Raw genomic sequence first — 20,807 nt, 5'->3', positions numbered from 1 at the left:
TTGAAATGAATAGATTAAAATAATAAATACTGAATGGTAAAATATATTTAACGTAATAAGATAATTAGGAAAGTTTGGTTCAACTACCACTCTACCAGTCTAACGTAGATTTAGATCTAAAATTTGTCTTCTTTAGGTTCGGATGTCAACTATCCGACCCTAATCAATCGAACCCGATCCGTTTACCGCACCAGCGTTAGGAAATAGCAAGTTGATTCATTGGCAGGCTGGCACGAAAAAGGTATCAGATTCATCTTCCACTTGCTCTACTGTAACTCGAAGAAGCTATTTTCCCTTTTTACCCCCTTGCTCGTCGTCCGTTTCCCGGGGGCATTTTGGGAATTTTAAAGCCCGGTGCGGACTGCGGGAGAAGGGAACGGAAGACTCCTCCTCCAATCCCCTTCCTCTCGGATCACATCCAGAGAAAACGTAGGGCTTCGGCGTCGAGCTTTCTTCTGGTAATCGCTCGCCTTCTGATCTGATAACTTTGGGATCCCACGGTATTATTTGATCTGGAATTTGGTTCGTATGCTATTGTTCTTTGGAGCATTAGGGGTTACGTGGGGTTGTTTCATCGGATTTATAGCTTCCGTGAATTGGGGTTTTCCCGTTAAAGATGCTGGTTTTGTGGCGATTGGTTGTTTAGGGCTTTTGTAAGTGCTTAGTTTGGCTATGGATTTATATTAGTTAGTGCGTCCAGAGTAGGGTTTTTTTTAATCATTTCGGGTGATTACATATGGTTTGATAGGTTGGTTTTGTTTGTGTTCTGGGGATGGGTAGCAGATGTATAGGGAATTTGGATGAGGTTTTTGATGGGTTGCATTCATAGCTTACCTATCTGTTTTTAAGCTATAATTAGTGTTTACTGCGCTTAATGTATGGTGAGTAATTTGATGTTTCTGCTAGATTTTCTTCGTGTTCTTTGTCATTTATAAACAACTAGGTCTAGGTTATCGGAGGCTCTATTATAAATGATTTACATTTTTATATATGCGTTGCGGCATCTGTCAACGGTATCTATATATATTTACAACTTAAGTTCATCATAGTTTTTCCTTTTTCTTTTTGTATACTGTATTGCAGTCTCATTATCTCTCTGTCTAGATTTTCCTCCACTTTGTCATTTGTTTACCTTGTTTTATGTGGTTCTTTGTTTCTGATGTATAGACATTAGCCATATTAGAATTTTGATGTTTCTTGGAAATTTTGTGTTTATCTCTTTGAGCCACTGCTGCTATTTTGCTTCAAACTATTGACTCAGTTTGTTTAGACCTAGCTCGGAAAGAGGCCTATTCAGTTTGGGAATTGCTATGAGTCCCATGGGGCTCTCTACCACAACTAGCCAAATCCAGTGAACTTTTCCTCCAAAATGAGGGCATGGAACCATAAAAAGAAGGGGATCCAAAGTCCAAAAATCTACAGTGGGAATATGCACGCAAAGTTACACTCAATTTGGGAGAGGCTGTCTCTATGACTTGAACTCATGATCTCTTAGTTCTAAAGGGCAAGACATTTTGTCCTCACGTGGAGTCCATGGATTTATCTTTATAAGTATTGTTTAGGCTAGAACATGTTGATGATTATGGAGAGAGAATTATCATGTTGAAGATGTTCATCAATATTGTTTCCTAACTGTATGAGGATTTAAACAAATGAGGGGTGACCAAAACCCTTCATATTTATTCAACGTCAAAGAAGAAAGGGTAAGTGTGGCAAAGATATAGGAAGATCTTGGGTGTCATCCACTCGATAGTAGGGGCATTATGTATAGTTCTTTTCCAAAGTTGTTTCTTGGACAGTACTTTACAAGCATGATATGATGATATCCACTAAAGTAATTGGCTTTAACCAAGTTCAATTTATAATTGTGTACACAAAGAGAACTGTGCTTACAATGGTGAGACATCGGTCAGTAGGGACGATTAATTTTTTATTCTTTTAATGGATTTTGCAGGAAGGAAATGGGGAGGGACCATGAAGAAATAAAACACATTTGATTTGGGAAATTTCTAGAGTGCATGTTGGGTGAAAGTGAAACCGTATTGTGGTGGCAATATTAGTGTGCCCCTGCACCTTGGATCTTAAATTTATTGATGCAACTTTCATATGACTTACAGTACACTGAAATGATGTACTAAGATGAGTTTTGAGATAGCCATTTAACAAATTAACAAAGAATTACTCACAGATAGCAAGGGGGGTTTCCATGTCATCCTATCTAGAATCGACAGTTTAGATTTTCACCTCCCTCATCTTGTAATTCCTCTGTTCTTGCTATATCTTTATCTTTGATGTTGATTCTATTTGGTTTATTGTAGCTTGCTTGTATAAAAACATTTTTTTTCTACATGTCCTCCCTTTTTGGCTTCTAATATTGTCATCATCTTCATAATGTCACAGTTAATTACTAGATTTTGCAATTGTTTACTTCTTAATTACTTGTTTTGACCATGAGCTGCAGCATGAAGTTCCATTAATATCATCTTCGGTTTATTCTTTTGTTGATTATGTTTTATTAATTAGCTAGCATGCTATTAGTAATGACATACAACCAAGGATTTATGTACTGAATAATTCTTCAATCATCTTCATTTCCATTCATTTTATGCTCTGCTCAAGTTGGGTTATTCTTTTTTAAATCGAGATTGGGTTGGGCCGCTGTAGATCTATTCTTTTGTCAATTAACATACACACTAATTAGGAATGCTATACTATCCCTTTTTGTCAATTATTATATATTTGATGATACTGATTAAATGCTCATCAGTAGTGTGCATTATCTTAAACTTGAAATTTCTAAGTTGCTAAAATAGCGGGATCTGTCAGTTGGATGTCTAGTTTTCTTAATCTATATGAGGTCCTTGGTTGAGTGGACATGGCCAGTACGGCAGATGGTTTCATATTAATAGAAGAAACTTAGGAGAAGCTATAAGATTAGAAAGTGCTGCAGACTTGCAGGTACTAGCTGAAGAGATAATGATGTTTTAGATTTGCTGGATGCAGTAGTAGTTTTAATGCACTTTAATCATAAAGGTGTGATATTACAACCTTGGGATTGTGCAGATACTAACATCAAGCGTCTATAGTCTTTACTGATTCTCTTTCAGAATTTTACTTCGCATACTGATACTGACCTGGAACAGAATTATGACCTATAGAGGTTGATTCTGATTGAGATCAAAAGGGTTTGGACAACAATAGATTTCAGGATGCAAGTTAATCAACTGAGGATGATCATGCCCATTTTATTATCAGTGTACATTGTACAGTGTACAGGTTATAAACCTTTCTTCTTGTCTGCTGTATACAATGTAGATTGGTTTTGATAGCTTACTTTAATTATGTATTCATGTCTGGTTCAGAAAATTCATTGCGAGTTTATTATTTTGTTATCATGCTTTTCTATCAAATTGATGATGAAGTTGTGCACTATCTTGAATGTCATAGAAAAGTGCACTTGTGCAGTTGAGGTGTCCAAATATAGTTAGTGCAGTCATCAGTTAATAGTAATACAAAATTGTTGTTTAATTGACTTATTATCATTTTCTACCGTCATGGTACAATAGAAATGGCATTGCTATTCAGCATTCAACAAGTTATTGAAATATGATGCTTCCATCTTCATTTGATTGTGCCTCTCTTAGTATGTCGAAACATAATTCTTGCGTCTTTATTTGCTTGTGCTTTTTTAGTCTATTGAAATATAATGCTTGCCTCCTCTTCATTTGATTGTGCCTCTTGCTTTCACTCATTTTATCCAACTCACTTATTTGTTGGAAATGTTTCACCACATGTTCTTTTTCTGCCCAGTCTCTTAGTTTGTATCTATATTGACCTTTTCCAGGTGAATTAGTGTCTCTCTGCACTATAAAAGTTATTTAGAAATGGCAGATGGTCATGAAACTGACAAGAACATTGAGATATGGAAGATTAAGAAGCTGATAAAGGCTCTGGAATCTGCAAGAGGTAATGGCACTAGCATGATCTCTCTCATAATGCCCCCACGTGATCAAGTTTCTCGAGTCACTAAGATGTTGGGTGATGAATATGGTACTGCTTCAAACATAAAAAGTAGAGTCAATCGACAATCTGTTTTGGCAGCCATAACCTCAGCGCAGCAGAGGTTGAAACTTTATAATAAGGTTCCTCCCAATGGATTGGTTCTGTATACTGGAACTATTGTTACTGACGATGGAAAAGAGAAGAAGGTAACCATCGATTTTGAGCCTTTCAAGCCCATCAATGCGTCACTCTATCTTTGCGACAACAAGTTCCACACAGAGGCTTTGAATGAGCTTTTGGAATCTGATGACAAGTTTGGATTCATAGTTATGGATGGAAATGGAACCCTTTTCGGGACACTGAGTGGCAATACACGTGAGGTGCTTCACAAATTTACTGTTGATCTTCCAAAGAAGCATGGAAGAGGAGGACAATCAGCACTTCGATTTGCTCGGCTTCGTATGGAGAAGCGTCATAACTATGTTCGGAAGACAGCTGAGCTTGCCACCCAGTTCTTCATAAATCCAGCCACAAGCCAGCCTAATGTAGCTGGACTAATTCTTGCTGGTTCTGCTGATTTTAAAACAGAGTTGAGCCAATCAGACATGTTTGATCCTCGCCTTCAGGCCAAAATACTTAATGTAGTTGATGTTTCTTATGGGGGAGAAAATGGTTTCAACCAGGCTATTGAATTGTCAGCTGAGATATTATCAAATGTAAAGTTTATACAAGAAAAGCGATTGATAGGCAAGTATTTTGAGGAAATAAGCCAAGACACAGGGAAATATGTGTTTGGCGTCGATGACACTCTTAAAACTCTTGAAATGGGTGCGGTCGAGACCTTGATTGTATGGGAAAATCTCGATATTAATAGATACGTATTAAAGAACAGTGCCACTGGAGAGATTATAATAAAGCATTTGAACAAGGAACAAGAAGCTGATCAGAGTAACTTCCGTGATCCATCAACCAATGCTGAATTAGAGGTGCAGGATAAAACCTCTCTGCTGGAGTGGTTTGCTAATGAATACAAACGCTTTGGTTGCACTCTTGAGTTTGTTACCAATAAATCCCAAGAAGGATCACAGTTCTGTAGAGGATTTGGTGGCATCGGTGGTATCTTGCGCTATCAGCTTGATATAAGGTCACTTGATGAGCTGTCTGATGATGGAGAAGTGTACGAGGATTCTGATTAGCAATTAGCCAAACAACTGTCAGAGCTGGCCGAAGGAAAGCTTATTACAGCTATGATTGCCCAGGTTCAACCTGTAATGTTAGATTACCTCATAAGCTATTAAGGGTCCGTAGTTATTTTCTTTCTGTGTTACCATCAAGCTCTAGTTACGTGCAACATTTGAGAGAATTGCCTTTTGCCTGACAATGTGGTTTTCTTGTTTCAGGTGCAGAGAATAGTTGGATGAGAGTCAAAACTTTAGCGGCCAGCTTGACGTATGACATGGAAGAGCTTTCATTCATCGTGGCTGAAACAACCTTTGCAGCTTCCGGTATATGCTGCTTAATGTCTTTGCCACCATATCACCGTGATGGGGGGTATCTTGACTTGTCTTTTTTATAAGTCCAAATACTTGCAGTTACTTGAATTTCCTGTGTGCTTTAATATGTTAATCAAGCATGATGCTACTTGAAATTGTGTTGTCTAATTCAGGATGATTTGTTGGCCGATTTGGGAGTTTTATTTATCAGTTTTGGTATGATTTTCTTCTACACTTTTGGGGTTGAGGTCCATGGACCAGTGTTACATGGGACATGACATTCCCATTTCAGTACATCAAGAAAAGCTTACATGTACTGAGGAATTTCTGCGGATACATGAGAGAGTTAATTGTAATGTTTGTGGCATTTTCTGTTTGAAGTTATTTTCTTTTTATTTGAAGAAAAGAGATGAGAGAGTGGGAACATTATGGAAAGGGGCCAAACTCTGACTTTCAAGCTTTGGAATCAGATATCTCGACTACCTGAATATTGAGAGACTTCCACATTTCTCCCAATGTTGTGATTGTGAAATGCGTTATTATTTGGAGGAGGTAGTTTTAACTTCTAAGCATTCAAGTCATCTTTTGAACTAAAAAGATAATACTTGAATTTCTTAGTCACCTTTGGGTTGTAAATTGATCAATTTTTAATAGGTCATGCAGTCCTACTTGTGAACACCAAAAATCTATTCAGAGTATATAGCTGCATATCTTTTCATGGGGAAATTCAATGTCAAACAGGTTTGACTGAGCATTTTTTCTGAGGGAAGTAAGCGTGGCCCAATTTTATGTTCTTATTCAGGTTGACAGAGCAACAACACTTCTTTTTTCTTCTTACACTTGTTTATTGGTGGTTTTCAACTCATTCCTTGGTTTTTCATATGTAATGATTGAGGAGTATTTTAGTCTATAAAAGTTAAAAGAAAGAGTGAGAATCCAACTTGTCAACTATCTTTGAAAATCTCTTCAAAGTAAGACTAGGCAGGAAAAAGAGGGAGTGAACTGCTCCACTATGGAGGGAAAGGTCCTTCCATTGCGCTTCTACCAAAGAAACCACCAAAAGAGTCCTTAGGAGGGAGTTTATTGATGACCTCCTCGAGGAGGATCAATGTTCATCCCCGAAGTGCTTCAGCTTCATGAAGGAGAACACCCAGTAGTAAGAGGTGGTGAAGAGATTCCAACGCATCGTTGCAAAGCAAGCAACACAAGAGCCCTGACGGCCGTATGGATTCTGTTTGAGAGTCTAGCACTAAAGGAAGATTTTAACATTACTAGACTGACTTCTTCCGTAGGGTGTTTCCCCCGCTCCTGGCATCAATCTCTAGCTTTAACTTCTAATGAGCAACTACTGTTGCTTGTATAATTCCTTTTTCTTTTTTTAAATTGTTCAAGAAGTGGAAATCTAGATATAGACCTGTAAAGAACCAACCCTCACAATATAGAGGCACTTAAATTTTATTAAGCTTTAGTTATACTTCATAGTCTAAATTTTAAGCTATATGTATAACTGAACAATTGCTCTGAACTAAATAAAATCTACTCTAAGCCAACCATATCGCCGAACTATTAATCTAGTTAAGCTATTGAGCTAACCCATCAATTCATTAAATAATTTTCTCCACAATAATTGTTTGGAATTAGAATCAATCACATAACCTCCTTGGTATGGGAAAATATACCTACCGAACTCTAATATAATTAGTTGGTGCTTGTATAGCTTTCAAGCAGTAGATTTTACTTTCTTCCGTTCCCTAATTTTAGGAGAAAAAATATTTTACTCCATGTGCAATGGCTTTTGTACCCTTGGGCGGGCGTGAATCTTAGGGAACCCTATGATTCTTTATTCATAAAGGTAGTAGAGGGCATAATCAGATGGACTTCGTCTACCTTAATAACAGAATCGATAAATAAAAAAATACAAAACGTTCAACAAATAAACACAAACTATTCTTCATATTTTTCTCAGAAAAAGGGAGAACAGCTTATACATTTACAGGGAGTGTGTTTGTAATGCTATTACTTCAACTTCCAAATATATTTAATTAAATTTATGTACATGAACAAAACAAAATATTCAAACACAAACACACAAGTTGATGTAAAACCTGTACAATGTTACTATCATTTCTCTGTATGTTAGTGAAGTTTATACATCATAGACAGGCATGCGTTCGTTGATGATGAGACGGCATATGGGGCACTTCTTACACTTCTCAGAGCATGGCCTACATGAAATTGCAAGACAAACTTCAAATAGCAAACCGTAGTCCCACAATGCCAAAAAGGGTAATAAAAGTAAAAGATATCTATCCCTACTCGTGATCATACAGATACAGCAAAAGGAAAGTTATTTGTAACAAATACGCGTGCACACACACACACACATATATATATAGAAGAGGACAGCACAAATATAGAACCATACTTGCAAAGAGTGCGGTGCCGGCAGGGGAGGAGGACCACACTTATCTCTTCCACACAGCAAATCCTACAGAGAACTTTCTCCTGTAATGAAACAATATCATTGAAAGCACCAGAAACTGAGTTCAATATCCAAAGACCTGGATAAATAAGGTTAGCTGCACTAACAAAGACAAGTTGGAGATCTTATGAGATCAAATATGAAAACAAATGCATATACAAAAATATATTTAAAGAGGCAGGACTCAGCTATAATCAGAACTTCAGGACCGGAGAAAGAATGCTTATGGGATGGATTCTACTGTATAGAACAATGAAAAGAGTTATTTAATCCCAGAGTAGCTTATGGGTTTGACTTCCATGGTTCAGGTTCAGGTTCAGATTCATATTGAAGGCTTTTTAAATTTTGCAATTCTAAAACTGAAATCTTAAAAATCCAAAGCACACAACTGGTGGAATTTGACAACTCCAATGAAAACCTATATAAACAAACTCACACTCACTACCTAAAAAGGAAATATTACTATCTAACTCAAGAATAATGCATGGTTTACAAAGAGTAAGAAAAGCAGTGTATGACTCTACTCATTGAATGCTTTGAATGAAGTGCTTCATTATTTTTAAAAAAATGGTTAATGTATGCCACAGCCTATACATAAAAACACAATGCGAGTTTAGAATAGGGATTAATTTACATTTTTGAAATATTTCAAACAATAATACCCAGCCATTTTGAGGTTAATCCCTGAATAGAGATAACCTGAATCTGACTCTGACCTTTTCTAACACTCTACAATTAGACCAAAAGTCAAAGTTAGGTATCAAATGTGTGATGCCCCCATCCTGGGAACTACTATCAAGAAAACTTGGTGTGATATTCTAAATATATAGTCATCAATTTATGACGGATGTTAGAAGGAAATTGACTATGGACCACATTCATAGGATCAGATTATCTCTTACAAAAAGAAAAGCAAACTAATATAAAACTTCAGGTACTGAGCTAAGAAATTCAACAGAGTCCATAAAACTTGGGAAATAAACTTCATATCTCACAGCTGAAATTATAACAGATCTAACTATGGTTTTGAAGTGTTAGCAGAAAGCATTTATTGGCGACTTGCCAGCACGATTAACACCAGCCAGTGTAGTGCCAGAAGCTCAAGACCTGTGTGACCAGCAAACATTGCAACCAGTAAGGGGCATAAAAATGCATGCCCCTGATCTGCAGGTCCTAAACCCTGCTGTCGTGGCTCACAGGTTAGGGGCTTAAGCTGCCAGTAGGATATATGCTTAGACCTGCAGTCTTAAGCACTGCCTAGTGACAGGCACTCGGGCTTAATCCCATGAACTTTTCAAGCTGCATGGGCCATATGCTTCCCTGAAACATAGTTGGCACCATGTGAAACTTACTTCTTCATGCAACAATATAAGTCACGATTAAATATCACACCTTGACCAGGTTTTCCCTGGGGTGTCACATGTCGTGCTGATGACACTTAAACACTATCTTATTTGATTGCTCATTTATATTACTTCAAAGAATAACTTTCACCATACATTTTGAAGCCTCTCGTACTCTTGCTTGGTACACTTTGTAATTTCTGTTTGTTCTCCCAAAGCAGCTTGTAGCCTCCAAACCTGTTGTTACATTATGAAAACTTGAAGATAAAAAGGCAAAAGGTTCTATGTAGATTGTTAATAGCTAAGTCAGATGAAAAACATGCCAAACCTTCTGGCGAACTTAAAGTATAAAGGGAGTAGAAGGTCACATGTACCTCCTCAGCGAGATCTCTCTTAGGCATTTTCTTTACCACCTCAGGTGGATAACCGCAAAAAGTATTATACCTGCCAATTGCATTGAATAATCAATAGACAGTCCCAATCTTCCTATACTTCCATGGCATGAAAAAGAGAGGAAGCTATATAAAAGGACGGAGCATATTAGAAGCAGAAATACAGAAGAAAAGATCAGCTTTTATTGGTCTACAAGGCAAACAGAAACTAGTCAATCCAAAACATCTATAAAAGAGAAAGAAGAGTATAGAAGTGGTTATTAAAAGCAATCCATTTCTAAATGCGAGATGAATAGCTTGGAAGTTCTGGAATATCTAGTCAAAATACAACTTATCTATCAGATATTTACAGAAAAAAGCCCTGAGATTTTAGTAATAATAAAATTGGGCTCTTGAAACTGAATGTGTTCGTTTTTTTTATATTGGATACATACATTTTTAGTATAAAATGCACACAATTTATACAAGAGATGTGCACAAAAGCCCATTTTACTATTTTAAAAATTAATGAATTTTTTTGTGCACAAGGGCCCTTATCTATATCTCACTTCTTAATTTTCTCTCTACGTGCAAGTGTTGGTTCTAAACACTGATTCTGTTGACTGAGCATTGTCTGTGTCGGAACTTGGAACAGAAGTTTGGTAGCTGTGGGACTGCAGTGCAACTTGTGCATTATAATATCTAACTAAACTTTATAGGTTGCTCATGATTTAGAGTTTCAGCTGAAAACCTGAAACTGATCTACTTTGCCACATGCCAACTGGACTAGTCATTCATCATGCTGATTTCCTGAATAATCGGATCCTCCCACGACCAACATGGCAATCCTTGGCTGTCCTAGTTCACAAATTTTAGATCCTAGATGACATGTTTATTATCAAGACTCAAAAGACATTCAAAAGATGGAAAAAAATGAAAAAGTAATTACGATCTTGCTGGAAAACCTAAAATAAAATGAGCAATCAGTCACAAGAATACATCTTCTATAGAGAAGAAAAAGAAAAAAATTTAAATATTCATCATGCTCATGGATGGCAGTGCCGACCGGCACGGGGCGTGCCAGTCGGCACTTGCCATGCCGGCGGCGTACCGACACGTGGCACGAGGGGGTGCCGCACGGCACCCCTCCTAATAAAATTGCCGCTCACCATCGACCTCGTCGCCGATCGCCGTCGCTTCATCGGGTACCCTAGCCCGCCCGAGGGAGAAAAGATATCGAGATCGAGATCGAGCGAGATCGAGATCGAGAGATAGAGAGAGGTTAAAAACTTAAGTTGCGGGTCCGAGTTTGTATCTCTCTTTCTCGATCTCTCTATCTCGATCTCTTTTCTCTCTTGGGCAGGCTAGGGCACTCAATGAAGCGACGGCGAGCAGCGGGCGGCTAGTGATGGCGACTACAAAGACAAAGGTGAGTATCCCTTACCTTTTTTCTCTTATTCTCTTACGGCACGGCCAGCAAGTGCCGCAGCACGTGCCGGCCGGCACAATCCGTGCCTGTGGCATGGCCATTGTTGATCATGCTTACTAGAAACTCAGGAAGGCAAGCTATAAATTGTGAAAGCAATCTTTTGTGAAAGAAATAGTTAACAATCATCGTACATGTTTTGAATTATTAGATACTCTTGTCATAGGCTTCAAGAATCACTAAATCAATTCACTTGGTAATCGCCATTTCTAGAATTACAACATCAAGCAAAGAACCAACTTGTGCAATGTTATTTATTAGAAAACAAAGATTTTTGTTGTTGCCCGTATTTAGTATTATGAATCTCTAGTGGAAGCACAAAACCTGCCCATGTTAGAGAGGTTGGCCTTGAACTTGGAAGATGGAAAATAAGCCAACGTAAATGCAACTCACTGGAAACCATATCCAGATATATAAACCTATTTTTGGTACCCTGGGATATTTATTACTACATGTGGATGTAAATGGAGTGTTGGATACCCAGTGGCTTCAGCATAAAACAGGCGAGCTTGTTCTTCTTTGCTTCCTTCATCAATGGACCACCAACCTAGAAGTCTGCAATACAGAATATGACAGCACAGAAAAGAAACAATCATGATGATTCCACCTGATGAGAACAGATAATTTGGCTTACACGAATTATTACCTTGAACCATGATGTAAGAAGGCAAAGCAATCCTGAGTTTTTGACGAAATCATGAGATATCTACTGCTAATTGGTCCAGTTCGTAGTAAAAGAACAAGCTTCTCCACCAATCTTGAAACAGCAAATAGGATACCAGCACCTTGTAAAAGAAACAACGGCGAAAAAAGGGCCAATATTGGAATAAATTGAGCACTAGGTGGTGTTCCCTGAAAGATAGTATTCAAGAATTAGGTTATATTCCAGTGTGTGAACTACACACATATGCATTAACGATCCGCAGGTTAGCATGTGGGTATAACTTCAAGCAAAATTAGAAATAGAGTAGCAAAGGCAACATGACAAGGTCCATTGAACTTATAGTCACAGAATAATAATTGCGACATCAAATGGGCATCAATATGGCAAAGCATTGTGCAGACTTCTTTATTAATGTATTATTGGTCCTGTAAAGAGTGCACTTAGTTTGAAGATTTAATGCCTTCCTTTGCTAAATGCTGTACTTAAAACTATCATTTTGAGTGCCATGGAATTGGCATTAATTAAAAGTCTACCACTTGGAGATGTCCAAGACAAAAGTTTGCTACATTATACTAAACTGAACTAGGGAATACGTGCAAATAAAGAAACAACTTGGTACTGACTGAAAAATATCCCGTTCATTCCTTCTAAAATAGCAGGAGAACATAAGCATATACTTATTATTGCTAAAATCTTCTAGTAGTGTTAATGTGATATTGATATTAGCATATATTTGAGTCTCAAAGATTATGCAGTTTCATTTATCAAAGTTTTCCATTTTTTTCTCTATCATCTGTAAGCCAGCATTCCTCTTGCCAAAACTTGCTTTGTTAGGAGTCACATATGTTGGCGGCCATAAATTGAGAAATACTGAAATAATCCAATTACAATTGATAATAACTTCAATCTCAAAGATATGCTAAATTTAGTTCAGATATATAATCTTAATATTTCATCAGCTTCTCCGCAAGCCTATCAAATCTCTAGCAAATAATGTTTGATATATGTCATGAACGATGTGCATGGTAAAGAAAGATCATTTCACCACATAAATGAAAAGAAACCCATGTTAACTGATAATCATAATAATGTTCATGTGTCAAAATGCATTTGCCATCTAACATGTTCTGTCTAATACTAAACAAAATAAGACAGCTCTTTACAAGTTTGCATACCTCTAAGCGCATGCAAAGCAAAACCTGGAAAATTATGAACGGAATTTTCATTATATGACCTCCAATGTCCTGCAGGCCACAAACTTTTTCCTGCTCATGATCCTCTAGTGATGAGAGGATCAGACCACTATCCCAGTCACGGTACCTAATTGCAGTAGAGGACGAGCTGGCCTCTCCATGATGAGGCCGCCTATGAATCATTGGATTAAACCACTTCGTACAAACTAGAAAAGCAAAACATTCTGCAATTCTGTATAGTAAATAAAATATGTCAAACAATGTACAATAGATATGATATGCACAAAGTTTATCTATAAGAAAGTAGATGCATGTTACCCAAAATTTAAGAACAAATCCCACCAGCTCAAAGCACTTATATTGCCTGCAGTATGTAGCAATCAGCCATTAGAAAGTTGTTCAAAATTCTAACTTTGTACACTAATATTTTGATATCAGACAGGTAATTATATTATTTCAACAAGCAAATTTCCTTCTTTACTAATAAGTGATAATCATTAATCAAGAATTATAAGCTAACAGCTAATGACATTTCATCAATAGCCACCAATAATATCTTATTGTTATAAACTAATTAATGATGTCATCCAATGTTTGAACCATGGATGGCCGTGCTGACCGGCACGGGGCGTGCCGGTCGGCACTTGCCATGCCGACAGCGTACAGACACATGGCACGAGGGGTACCGCACGGCACCCCTCCTAATAGTTTCGCCCTCACCGTCGACCTCGTTGCCGATCGCCGTCGCCGTCAGGTGCTCTAGCCCGAGGGAGAAGGAGAGACCGAGAGAGAGAGAGAAATTGAGAGAGAGAAAGAGAGATCTAGGGCACCCGACGGCGACGGCGATCAGCAAGCAGCGATGGAGAAAGCGAAGGCAAAGGTGAGTATCTCTTTTTTTTTCTCTACTCTTACGGCACGGCCGGTGGTCGACACGGTCCGTGCCTGTGGCACGACCATCGTTGGTTTGAACTATGAAACAAGAGTGCTTAGTGTGAACATAGATTGCATGGATGTATTTAATAGAATTGTTGTTACCAACATGTGGGATGTGATAGTGCGCCTTTAGCCTCACAATGATTAAATCCCCCAAAGAGGTATCAATTACCCAATTATCAACTAAGGAAATCAATCAGCATCAATCCTTTCAGAATTTCATCTCAGCACTAATGTTTTGATTGCTGAAACTTGGCTTTTCAAACCATATGCTTCTTTCATGATCTCACCTTTCAATTTTTTCTTTAACCAAGGCTGCTCTAGGGATTTCAAACATTAAAAACATTACCTTTCTATCTAAATTTAGATTTATATGCAGAAGAAATTCACAAGAAAATGGCTATAACATTTCAAACAAGAAAAGTTTGAGGATCTGTACAAACGTACCACCATGCTACATCAGTCAACATAGAATACAAGGATATCTTCTTGTACACTGCTGAGCAGATAAATTTCATGACACAAAAGACATGAATTATTGATTACTCAAATAGAGATGGTCATTGACATAAGAACCTAGTGTAGACTGAGTACATCTTAGATAAGTAGATTTAGGTATATATGCCCATTAACAGCTAGATGCAAATCTTCCTACTACATTACATCTTCCATTAATTTGATAGGGAAAATTCTTATTAAAGGTTCCTAAGATCTATCATGGATATAAAATATGATAGACATTCTGTCTAACTCATCTACAGTCTCAAATTAAGATGTAGTGCTCTTTCTATGCAAAATGTTCATTCTTTCCTTCTCGGTCATATTTTCACACATCTAAGAACACTACTTTCTACCAAATTCAGTGTTTGGTGTTGGACACCTTATTGAGTAAATACTATTCTTAGAATCTACCTTTTATTCATATAGATAGAGCTTTTCAATCTTAGTCTTTATAAGCTAGTCAAAGCATCATTAACAAGGAATATAAACATAAAAATGCATTCAAGAACAAGTTCACAAAAGTAAAGGACTATTGCAGAAAAAGGGAGTTAGGTAAGCGTATCAAGAGATAGAATTACTATTCTACCAACACGCTAACATGAGTCTGAACAACCAGTGGTACATGCTGATGTGGGTGCAAGAGCTTACAAACCAATGGTATGTTCTGATTTTCACAATATTAGGTCTATATTAATCTGCTAATGTAACCAGCTAACCACTTAGTTGTTGCACAGAAAGAACACGATTGAGTCTATATTAAGCATCAAATATTTCATCCCAAGTTCATATATGCACCAAAAAGGTTTCAAATATTTAGAATGTCCTAAAATTCTCATCTGTCTCAATACACTCCAAATGGACTTGTGACGAAAAATGCCTGCTTGAAAATAGCTTGTTTTTCTATTTTATTTGAAAATGCAGGACCAAGAAAGTGGTACTGCTAAGAGCATAAGCTCCCGCGAACACCACAGCAGGGGAATCAGTAATTGCATCCCGTTCCATGTTAACTTAATGGAGGATTTGAAAAATGAAAGGCCTTAAGTAAATAACCCTCATTGGAGTAAGATCTTCATAAACATAAGACAAACGGAAAATGATAGTTATGACATCTAAAGAAAAGAAATAATAGCACCTTTGTGTAATATAGCTTCTAAAACTTAGATAGTAAATTTACCGTCCATCTTAAGAACTGTCAATGATGTCGCAGCTATAAGGAACACCATAGAGATCGCAACCCAGAGGTGCTGAGACACAAGTTTTAACAAAGTAGACATAAATTTCAATGATTATAAAAACAGAGAACATAAGCAAGAATTGGATAGCTTTATCATCAAATTCTGTGGTCAGAGAATAAAATTGTCTAGATCCAATAAAACATGCATACTCGTCAAACATATTCATGATTAAACTGATAAAATATTGTTAGCTTGTTTATAATCAGAAAGGCTACCTCACAGAGATATGAAAAGAAGTGTAAATAACTAAATATCACAAGAGGTTTCTGAAATTTAGAATAACAGCAGATAATGAGTAAAACCTTATGATGCACAATTTTGACATGTCAAAGAAGCCTCCAGCAATAAATCTTACATCAATATGACATATTAGCTGGTCATTTGTTTTAGATGCCCTAGAATCTAGATTCAATATCCAGACTATACATATCTTACTTGTATCTGATATCTCGTTGGTTGAGATGAAGAGATGACCCTGAGATTGAAATTATGGAAGAAAACTTAGAGATGACAGCTAACATAAACTAAAAGCATGACTGATGCAAGTAAATGTTACAGATACTATGCATACTTGCACCAGACCAGTTAATAGTTTTTAAATTTATACTTAGATTACTGATATTATCTATAAGTTGCATTGGATAGCTGAACATTTCTCAATTCCATATATACCTTCTAATAATTGGTTAAGTTAGGTTCGGTGAAGCTTATCCAGGACAACAAACCTTCTTCGCCCCATGACTAGCCTTGCTGCTTCATAGATCTTTTTGACTTAATTCTACATAGCTGGGTGATCTATACTTCCTATTCAAACCTATTTCACTGGATGGAAAAGCACACAAATTACCCAAGGAACCTCAGACTCAGCGCAGGTAGCACAGCTGATTCACCACACCTGAATTCTCTATTACAACCCGAAGGTCATCATGTCTTATTATCTTGACATTTTACCATGATACATATAATTTAGTTCTAGAATGATATTCTATTAATTTTTTAAATATTTAGGCTAGAGATATATGGTGGGGTTTTATCCATTAGTTAACAACTTAAATTTGAGAAAAGATGAAAGTATGAAACCTCGTTTCATTTAAAGAAATTGCTGTTTGTTGGAAATCAATACTGCTGATGAGATACTTTTCTGATAAAACCTTGATGAACTTTTAGAGCATTTGCATATCGTGATCATTTACTAGACTAATAAAGGGTGAGCTCATTATTCATATTACATATTGCATGAGGAGAACTATACATGAACCAATAACATGGACCATATATGTTCTTGGATAGAATTACGATGCAGAAAACAAAAAACTGAGCTTTACAAAAGTTTGAAACCAAGGCCATATATACAGTCCAAATTTATTACAAGCAATATTTCATTTTGAATATCACTTCATGAATTATCATTAAAGAACATATATGACCACCCTGATAGAAGTTATTCACAATTATCAAATTTTAGAAAAGATAAAAGTAAATAAGTATAATAGAAACAAACAAATTGAGATTTGAGAGAACATGTGCTCATAGCTAGTAAATCTACAGTAACAACTGAAATAAACTTACAGGAAGTGTTTCCCATATTGCTTCTTCACAACTTTCTTCATCTCCAGGCATCAAAGTCTTACACATTCTGAAAAGTTGAAATAAATTATTTGGAAGTTAGATGGTAACAGTTAAATAGTAAAAACCATGCTAATTGAATTGAAGGGTGTTTTTTCTTCTCTTTCAGTTCAATATTTTGGGGCAGTTGTCCTTTAAAAGGACATTTTCATGGAAAAGAGATGCCATTTAGTACATTATGCCTCTTGAATGATGAAGTAAGAAGATTTATGCCCCAGTTATAGGTTTTACAATTTTATCACCTCCACAATGTAGTGGAAAGTTGAAAACCAAATAGCAAATAGTTGACAATAAAAAGGTGAAAATTATACATATATATAAATATAAATGGTGAATTAACAAGATTTATGCCCTCATTATAGGTTTTCCAATTTTTTCATCTCCACAATGAAGTGGAAAGTTGAAAACCAAATAACAAATATTCATCAATAAAAAGGTGAAAATTATACACACACACACACACAAACACACACATATATATAGTCAACAATAAAAAGGTGAAAATTATACACACACACATATATATATGCTAATTGAAATTCAAATTTAAAGCTTCAGCTGAAAAAGTATTTTGTAAACAGAGTTCTAGCTAAAAATGCAAATATGTAAACCTACCGACTCAGGCCATTTTACTCTTCCTCCTTGAGAAGACTTAAATCAAAATATATGTACAAAAATAATCCATGACATACTAAATATTATTGTTATAAATTAGAAAATAAAGAAACTATAAAACTCATTATTGATCAAACAAAAACCACTTCACCAAGCAAGAATAAGCAAATTGTGTGACATGTTTCAATCTTCTGCTGAGTGATTGAACACAAGTAATAGGCGTAATTTAGCTATTTGTACCACATCTAAGCATGAAAAGAAGAAGAATGTCATAGAATAGTTCTCTGATAAATTAAGAACTAACTTCTTGTGCAGTTAGGATTAAGTACCTGAAATTGTCAACAAGAATGATTATTTCAAAAGCCAACAGCGGAAGGAAAACAATCTTTAAGTTAACTGCAGGGTCATCGCCAACTGCACATGAAAACTTAAAAGAGAATGAGGAATGAGCAAGAAAAACTAAATCCACCCTACTGTGTAGTAAATATATCATTAGATAAACATTGTTTAGTCAAAAGTTCATGTGCAGTACATAAATGATATGGTGGCAAAGAAGTGTAATAAAGAACTAGATGAAATATGAAAATAGTAAACCAACTTGTCCTGCATCTCCATGACTTACCAGTAATACATTGGAGATATATACAAAGAAGCAGCTCAAATGCAACTAGCAACGGTGTCGCAACAACGGCATGACAAGGTGCCCACTGTATGTTGATACAGATGACAAAGGCATAAACAATGAATCCATAATAATTGCAGATGTACAAAATTACAAGAGAAGTAACAATATGGTTCTGAATAATCATGCACTTGGATAGAAGAGTAATCAAATCATACATGACGACCATGAGGTAATGATGGAGCTGGTAGGGAGAATCTTCCTCGCGCAACAACAGCATGAAATAGCCAAAGTGGGACAAAAATTATCCTGCATAGTTAGAAAAGAAGTACATTGGCATTAACAAGTTATTATTTGTTCGCATGTCTACATAGAAAAGAAAAAACAATCAAATAAACTCATGTATTATCAAATCAATTTTTTCTACATTGCCAGTGTGAGAATATAAAAAACTAGATATACTTGTATCAACATTAATTCTGAAGTAACAAATTTATCACATAGATTCATATTCCATTTCAGAAATGCATGACAAGATCTGCACAGCACCACCACCTCCAACGAAATTAACCATGTTACAAAACAAATTCAAAGAAAGCCGTCTGAAATCAGATCAAAAGCATGTCTAACTCACAACCATTGTTGTGCACCAGAGCTAAAAAATTCGGCACATAGGGCCCAACCAGACACTAATGCTCACTGCGCAGTAATTCTACTAAATGATGCTGCTATGTTTCCAACCCAGAATCTCATTCACACCCCCCTAACCGACTGAGCTCAATCCCATTGACAAAGAAACCTTAGCCTCTTGATTATTTAGCAAAGATTTCACCTTTCAGTTCAACAGAACAAAGCATCAAACTGGAAAATTCTCACAATAACAATTCCTAGGTTCACCTCAAGGATCAGTCGAGGTCAATTGCCTTAGAGGTGCTCAATTCATCGAAAAGAAGAGAAAAATCACAGCTTTCCCCAACGAAATTAACCATGTTACAAAACAAATTCAAAGAAAGCCAAGCGAAATCAGATCAAAAGCATGTCTAACTCACCACCAAGAATAAGAAGTGCGGCGGTCGATCTTAAGGGCAAGAAACAAGGTGAAGCAAAACAGCAAGCCGTGCGCCGCCACCGCCTGGGCCGACTTCCCCACCCCCGTCCACGCCATCGCCCGCCGCCGCTGCATTATAATCCCCTTTCCCCACCTTCTATCCCCTTCTATCCCCCCTTTCGCACTTCGGACAACGGCGGATAAGGACGGTAACAAGGGGGCCGGGTCAGGCACCAGAGCACGGAATTTGAAGCGGGGAACGCGACGTTTTATTAGGAGAGCTTTGCTTTCACGCAAAGGGGAGTGCGCTCGAGAGGGGGAGAAATGGTGCGCTCGACCTCGACCTCGACCTCGTAGTGGGGCCCACCAAGAGAGAGGTGGTGTCTGGTCACCGGCGAAGCGCGTTAAAGAGTCGGTGCGTCGCTTCGTGGCGGCGTCGTCGGACGTTCGATGATGGTGTGGCCCCCACGAATGCGCTGATCTTATGCAAAAGAATTAATGCTATGCCTTCAAAACGCTCTTGTTATGCATCATCTTATTACATGGAGATAAACTCTTATTAATAGTTATTAATAAGATGATGCCACATCATCTTGTTTGTAAAATATTTATAAACTACTTGTACGCATAAAACTACTCATGCAAAATATAATTTGATTTTTTTAATAACACAATAACCTAATTAGTACTCAATTATTTGATTATGACTTGAATAATTTATTTATAAACTTGTTTAATAAACGAGTTTTGTTTGTAATTAATATTCGAATACGTTTCATAAATGGCTCATGCTCATGTGGGCTTGAATTTGCAAATCGATGACGAGCATTCACACTATCGTCACTAGGCTTTATAAAGACAATCCTCATCGCTAAGTCTATATCTTCCTATCCTTATACATCCAACTTATTACTGTAATCGGTATGACTCTCATCTAATGACATTATAATTGTTCATCTATGCCGACCGAATAACATGCATAATTATCTAAAATCCTAAGACTATGAACTCAAGAATGTGTTAATGTGATAGAGTCATGATTCCTTTATTAGAGCACAGGAAAATGGAGATCGTTGCATGCCCAAGGATATATATATATATATATATATATAAAGTGTGCATTTAAGCCATGCATAATTGTTGAAGCGGTAATCAATCCAATCCAACCTGCCATGCAAGTAATTAATCAACTA

At 36.8% G+C, this 20,807-nt stretch overlaps 2 protein-coding genes across 8 annotated transcripts; one reads left to right on the top strand and one right to left on the bottom strand.

Annotated features, from left to right (window-relative positions):
• The first annotated feature begins 229 nt into the window (after positions 1–229).
• Positions 230–5,714, top strand: LOC140786640 (eukaryotic peptide chain release factor subunit 1-3-like). 6 transcript variants are annotated; one of them, XM_073135224.1, is made up of 4 exons: positions 318–458; positions 1,955–2,256; positions 3,845–5,302; positions 5,403–5,714. In XM_073135224.1, exon 3 carries the CDS (start codon positions 3,885–3,887, stop codon positions 5,196–5,198), a length of 1,314 nt encoding a protein of 437 aa, XP_072991325.1. In that variant the 5' UTR covers positions 318–458; positions 1,955–2,256; positions 3,845–3,884; the 3' UTR covers positions 5,199–5,302; positions 5,403–5,714. The 6 variants fall into 6 exon arrangements, with proteins under 6 accessions (XP_072991323.1, XP_072991327.1, XP_072991328.1 ...); XM_073135222.1 differs by lacking the exon at positions 1,955–2,256 and having other exon boundaries at positions 230–458; XM_073135226.1 differs by lacking the exon at positions 1,955–2,256 and having other exon boundaries at positions 302–458; positions 3,845–5,261.
• Positions 5,715–7,429: 1,715 nt separating this feature from the next.
• Positions 7,430–19,953, bottom strand: LOC140786549 (uncharacterized). Of its 2 annotated transcripts, none has more exons than XM_073135050.1 (14): positions 19,616–19,953; positions 18,785–18,875; positions 18,567–18,651; positions 18,274–18,358; positions 17,273–17,339; positions 15,643–15,712; positions 13,353–13,398; positions 13,017–13,266; positions 11,824–12,029; positions 11,610–11,732; positions 9,695–9,764; positions 9,477–9,557; positions 7,921–8,000; positions 7,430–7,720 (listed from the first exon to the last, which is right to left on the bottom strand). In XM_073135050.1, the coding sequence occupies exons 1-14, from the start codon at positions 19,747–19,749 to the stop codon at positions 7,642–7,644; spliced, it is 1,467 nt and encodes a 488-aa protein (XP_072991151.1). In that variant the 5' UTR covers positions 19,750–19,953; the 3' UTR covers positions 7,430–7,641. The 2 variants fall into 2 exon arrangements, with proteins under 2 accessions (XP_072991151.1, XP_072991152.1); XM_073135051.1 differs by having other exon boundaries at positions 11,658–11,732.
• Between the last annotated feature and the right edge of the window lie 854 nt (positions 19,954–20,807).

This window comes from Typha latifolia, chromosome 4, assembly GCF_019914945.1.
Source record: "Typha latifolia isolate L0001 chromosome 4, TyphaL0001v2, whole genome shotgun sequence".
Classification (NCBI taxonomy): domain Eukaryota; kingdom Viridiplantae; phylum Streptophyta; class Magnoliopsida; order Poales; family Typhaceae; genus Typha; species Typha latifolia.
The sequence above is the reverse complement of the archived record's forward strand: the minus strand, read 5'-3'. Positions and strand labels throughout refer to the sequence as shown.